This window comes from Petaurus breviceps, unplaced genomic scaffold, assembly GCF_028583685.1.
Source record: "Petaurus breviceps papuanus isolate PSGF00001 unplaced genomic scaffold, PetGlider_PUasm1.0 91041, whole genome shotgun sequence".
Taxonomy (NCBI): Eukaryota; Metazoa; Chordata; class Mammalia; order Diprotodontia; family Petauridae; genus Petaurus; species Petaurus breviceps.
The window spans coordinates 8,675,343-8,681,351 of record NW_027187400.1 but is presented as its reverse complement, the minus strand read 5'-3'; the positions used below and the strand labels follow the sequence as shown (position 1 = coordinate 8,681,351).

Genomic DNA, 6,009 nt, shown 5'->3' with positions numbered 1-6,009 from the left:
GGGGTGGAAGGGGGAGCACACAAAACTTCTGTAAGCAGGAGACCCAAGTCTCCTGGAGTGACTTTTAGGGATGACTATCTATCTAGTCATCTAATTGCTTTTGGGAGATCTGGAATACTAGTTCCAGCAGCATGTTGATGGCTATGTAGCATCTGAGAGTGAGATACTTCTCAGATCCCCCCGGCCCAGCCACCATGAAAGAAGGGGTTGGATGGCCAAAAAAGATGACAAGGGACACAGAGGGTCACCAGCAGGAGGGAGCTGCCCTGGAGAAGCTCCTTACATTGCTCTCCAACACCCTCATTTTGGATGGAAGTTTCCCTCAGCTCCCATCTCCTTCTGGGTTATCTAGCCTACCACACTTCTGTCAACATACAAGTCTGGAACCCCACAGCTCCTGTACAAGTCACTGGAGGCCCATAAACAAAAGAGATGTGACTTTTAATGAGTTTTACAGATCAATTTCAGCAGAAATAATTGGACGATGGAGACCTAGACCTCCATTATAAAACAGGGATCCATTTATTGTCACTGTTGTAGATGAAGGACTGTTTTCCAGGGAATTCGGGCTTGTAGGTATCTAGAAAAGGAAACAGATGCACTTTTTAGAGACTGAAATCTGGTGCCTAATAAATCACCACTCTAGGCACCTCATTGTTTCCTGACTGGGGAAGTAATCCTTCCAGGGGAAGCAGCAGATTGTAGCGGGGCTAGGGTTCTTTGAGTCAATGCAGAATAGCTTGGTGGTACCATTTGTGGTTCAGCCTAAGAGCAACCATGGGGAAAGGGTACTGTTCTTTTGAAAAAGGGGAAATCTGGCGATGTAGGGAAGCCTTAGAGTAGCAGAAAGAGCTCCAGACTTGGAAGTCAGAAAACCCGGCTTTATGTTCTGGGTCTGTTCATCACTATCTGCATGAACTTGGGTAAATCACATAAGCCCTCTGTGGCCCTCTGTTTCCCCGTGTGTGGAATGAAGGGGTGAGATAGGTGGATCAGGGGTATAGATTCTTCTGGGCATCGAGTGAAGGCTATGGACCTCTCCTCAGAATAAGGGTTTTAAATAACTGAAAGAAATGCTCTTTGATCTATAAATAAACAAAAATAAAGAAGCCATTTCTTCCCCCATTCATATTCATGGAGCCCCTGCAATCTCTCATTGGACCCTGATCATCTCTTGTTCACTGAATTAGAATTTTCTTTCCTTTCAGACCCAGCTCCAGTTATTTCCAACTTCAGACTTGTCCCTTTCTTCTTTTGTTGTATGATTAACCCCTTCAAGGTCCATAGACTCCCGGTTAAGACCCCTGGATAAGTCAAGCAATCTCCAAGGCCACTTTCTGGCATTGTAGCTTATTTTTTCATAGGTTGTTTTTTGTTGTTGTTGTTTTTAGTGTTAGTGCTAAATCTTATTAATTCATTCCTGGGACTTGGGTTCAAGCCGGTTCAAGCCTCCAGCTCTGTATTTACTAGCTCTGTGACCTCAGGCAAATCTTTTTTCTTCTCAGAGCCTGGGCATCTTTATCTGTAAAACACAGATGAAAATGCCTACCCTGCATCCCTCACAGGGTAGTTGTAAACTGATGAAATTGCTTGTCAGATTAAAAAAAATCAGATCATGGATGTGAAAGCACCTTGTTACCCTACAGTGCCATCTCCCTTAACTCCCTAAATTCCTGATGCTGCTTAGCAGGGCCATGGAAGAGCTATGACCCATTCCATTCCACCCCACGTTCATTGGTTATTTGAAGCTTCTCTGCCAGCATCCCTCACAAAGACAAGGAGGCAGGAGGAGGAGGAAAAGAAGGAAGGGAATCTGAAGCCTTGCTCCTGATTGAAGGTCATAATAACAACAATAACAATAGCTAGCATTTATATATTGTTTATTATATTATTGTGTTTATATTATTTTATTATATATAATTTATTTGTTTATAATAACTATTACTTATTAATATTATTGTATTTATATAATAATTATTATGTGATACATAAATATTGTCTCATTTTATCCTCACAACAACTTTGGGAGGTGGTTGCTATTAATATCTCCATTTTACAGATGAGGAAATTGAGGCAGACAGAGAGGAAGTAATTTGCCCAAGGTCACACAGATATTAAGTATCTGAGACTGGATTTGAACTCAGATCTTTCCGACTCCAGGTCTAGCTCCCAGGTAACCATGGGAGACACCCTATAGAAATTGGACCCTATTTACTCCCTGATCTAATGAGGGAAGCCATGTATGCTTTCGATGTTAGGGATCCTGTCATAACCAAGTCCACACGTGGGTCTGAGCAGGTTCCCTTAACTGAGAGGGAATTCTGGATTTGGGAGCTCCCTGCTTAGACTTCAAGCCAAACACATAGAGATGAAGTCACAACATGGCCCCGTGGCCACAGGGAAGATTTTCATGTGTCTAGGCTTAGATGAGTGAATGCAAGGACTTGGAGTTTATGGAAGAGCTCATCTGTGGGGCCAAGGGACTTGTGCTGTCATTTAGGTACCAGCATGTAAAGACCACGTGGTCCTGGGATTCCAGGGCTGCCCGGGCCCTCAGGGATCCTCTATTCCAGCCCCACCATTTTCAGAGCTCATTGGTTCCAGTCATGCTGTCCCACCCAAACTGCCTCCTGGGCTGGTCCCTTCAGTTGGGGTTCACCCCGTGGGCTTCCAAGCTCTTTTGCCACTGTTTCCTTGTAGCTGAAATGCTCTCCTCCCTCACTTTCTCCACCTCTTACTCTCAGAGTCTTTAAGCTACTTGAAATGTTTCATTCACTTGCCACCCCAACAGGAAACTGATCTCCCTAGAGGTTGGTACTCCCTCCTTCCCCAAATTATCCTGTTATCTCTGTCTCTGTTTCTCTAATGCAGGCTCCCTGAGGGCAAGGGCTACCTCTTGCCAAACACCCCCACACTCCCAACCCTAACCCTACCCCATTCTCCGTTTATTTCAGTCTTTGTATCTAGTACCTTACACACAATAAGAGCTTAATAAATGCTCTGAATTGAATCCAAAGGAGTAAACTGAGGCCAGGGATATTTCACAGGCAGGAGAGATCAGACCCCAAAGTCTTCTTGCTCCAAGTATCAGCTTTTTCTACTAAATCTCATGCTATCCACTGATTAGACCACAGAGGGTGAACTGCAGGCTTCCCTCAGTTCTATGGCCACCACCACTGGTTTCACATATACCAGCTTCAAAGGTCTCCAGACTCCCAGATGTGGGCGCTTGTGGTCTCCACCAGCCTCAGTCATCACCCCCCCCCCCACACACACACACACATGCACACACAAAACAAAGCTTTGCCTGAATCCTAACTGCTCCACCCAAGCCTGCTGGCCTTGGAGAACCAGGGGCGATGCCCCCACAAGGGGGTACCACCATCATCACCATCATTATCATTACTACCATTACTAGTCTCCACTTCAGCGGAGGTCAGAGGATAATAATAATAACTTAATGTTTATATAAAACATCTTACACACACTATCTCATTTTATCCTCACCTAGCCTGTGGGAGGAAGGTGAAGATGGCACAGTGGATAGAACACTGAGCATGGAGTCAGGAAGACCTGAGTTCAAATCTGGCCTCACACACTTCCCAGCTAGTCCATAGGACAAGTCACATAACCTCTCTGTGCCTCAGTTTCCTCATCTGTAAATTGGGGATAATAATAGCACCTACCTACCAGAGTTGAGGTTATGTTTTTAAAGCACTTTGCAAACCTTAATAATATACGTGTGTGTATGTGTGTGTGTGTGTATAATGCTAGCTGTTCATACTGAATTTGTGGCCAGAAAGACCTGACTTCTCAGATACTCAGGCACTGTGTGACCTTTATTTCTAGTTTGTAAAATGGGGATAATTATAGTCCCTCCCTCCAAGGGCTATAGTGAGGATCAAACAAGGCAAAAGAGAAAGGGATTTGCAAACTGTAAGATTCAATAGAAATGTGAACCCCTACTTCCTAAAGCTCTCTGAGCCTCAGTTTCTCCAGCTCTCAAAGGGAAATAATAAAAGCACCTACCTCACCTGTTGGCTCCAAGAATCCCAAGAGGGAATGTATGTGTGTGTGCATGTGTGTATGTGTGTGTGTGTGTGTGTGTGTGAATTCTTAGTAGTAGCATCATATCCTCCGTTTTTACAGGGGAGGAACCTGAGGCTCTGTAAGGCAAAGGGACTGACCCAAGGTCATATAGCCTGAAGGGGCATGTCCTAGCCAGAAGGAAAGGCTTTGCTTGAATGCTGCCCTAGTGTTAGACTCTGCCCTGGCCGAGAGCACCAGCACCAGGAAACATGTATTAAACACCCTCTAAGCAAAGAGTAGTTTTCTAGGTGCCAAGGACAATGCCAAGTTTAGGTAAGAAACGGTCCTTCCTCCAAAGAGCTGGGTCTAGAAGGAGGACAGGGTACACGCAGAGAGAAGTATAATATGGGATATAACATGACAGGTTCATTAAAGAAAAAGCAAGGGACTCTGGGAAATCAAAGGAAGACCATCCTTACTGAGAGAAGGGACATTGCAGGGCAGGCTTCCTGAATAACACAGCACGCGGGCTAGGCTTTAAAGGGTCTTCAGAGGCAATGGACTCACAGCATGGATCGAGACACTTTTTGTCTTTGGACACAGTCAGTGATAATTCCTTATATGTATTTGGGCCCGAGGTTTTGTTTTTCTTGCTTTCTCGATGGGAGAGGGGAGAAGTGCAACAGAGAGGAGGGTTGTTTGGTGGGGGAAAGGGTAGATAAGACTTCAATAAGAGAGTTCAATAAGGGATGGCTAGGTGGTGCCTTACCTCCTCCAAAAAGAAAAATAGAAGAGGGGCGGCCAGGTAGCACAGCGAGTAAGAGCACCGGCTCCAGTGTCAGAACGACCTGGAGATCGAATCCCCGACTCACAGACACTTAGCACCCACCCAGAAACACCCGGCCGTGTAACCTGGAGCAAGTTACTTAACCCCAATTGCTTAGGGGCGGCCAGGTGGCTCAGCAGGTAAGAGCACGGGCTCCCGGATCGAATCCTGGGCTTGGACACTCAGCACCACACCCAGAAATAACTGGCTGTGTAACCTTGAGCAAGTTACTTAACCCTGATTGCTTTTTAAAAAATTAAAAAAAAAAAAAAGAAAAAGAAAAGAGAGAGAAAGTTCTACAAGTTCATTCAAGGGCGGGAAGGCATTCTAGGCAGATGGAACAACATGAGCAAAGGCAAGGAGGTGAGAAAGTACAGGTGTAAAGCGGAGCCAGATTAGCCAGAATTTAGTTAAGAAAAGAGAGGCTCGTGAGCAGAAGGTTGACACCACCAAGTGAAAAATTTCTTTTGGCTGTGACAGCTTATGAAGACTGTCCCCCACAGGGGTGTAGGAGGGCCTCCATCTACATCTGCTGAGGAAGGATGTCCAGCCGTGAAAACCCGGCTTCTCTTGGCCGATGTAGAATGCCCAACAGTCCTCAGTTATTCTGTTTTGAAATGACTGATTAAAAACAAGATTCCTGATCATCTTACTTGGCCCTGGAACACCGTTCTGGCCCGTGGTCACTGACCAGCGACTCGTGTTGGACACAAATGTGGCGCTGGAGATGTAATGTTTGGAGGGGCCTTCGTAGTTCACAATATCATATTGACCAGGGCCTGGAACAGGAGGCTTCGGCAGAGGAGGCAGTGGGAATGCAGAGAAGGTCAGCGTGTATTTTTTCCTATGGAAAGACAAATGAGAAGATTCCATTAACATCCTGCATGGGAAGTCAGGGACAATACACTCTGGGGTGGGCATGGGAAGCCTGGGCTCACATCTGGCTCCTGCCTTTCATAAGCTGGATGACCTTGGACAAGTCAAGTTCCCTCTCTAGGCCCTTGTTTCCTTATGTAAAAACGAAGAGTCTATCCTTACCTCACACCACCACCTGGTTATTGTGAGCATCCAGAAAGATAATGTGTGTGAATTGCTCTGGAGAGACCAAAAAACCCTTATTCATGACAGCTACTGCTATTAATTCAATCCAGCAA

At 45.5% G+C, this 6,009-nt stretch overlaps 1 protein-coding gene across 2 annotated transcripts in view; it reads right to left on the bottom strand.

Annotated features, from left to right (window-relative positions):
* Positions 1 to 436: 436 nt before the first annotated feature.
* The window catches only part of STPG1 (sperm tail PG-rich repeat containing 1), a 73,241-nt gene continuing 67,668 nt past the window's right edge, over positions 437 to 6,009 (bottom strand). The window contains exons 7-8 of one of the 2 annotated variants that reach the window (XM_069078372.1): positions 5,509 to 5,699; positions 437 to 580 (exon numbers count right to left, since the gene is read on the bottom strand). In XM_069078372.1, coding sequence (XP_068934473.1) covers positions 504 to 580; positions 5,509 to 5,699 — 268 coding nt within the window. In that variant the 3' untranslated portion in view covers positions 437 to 503. Of the gene's footprint in view, positions 581 to 4,541; positions 5,700 to 6,009 lie in introns of those variants that run through there. The other variant, XR_011166513.1, reaches the window with a different exon arrangement.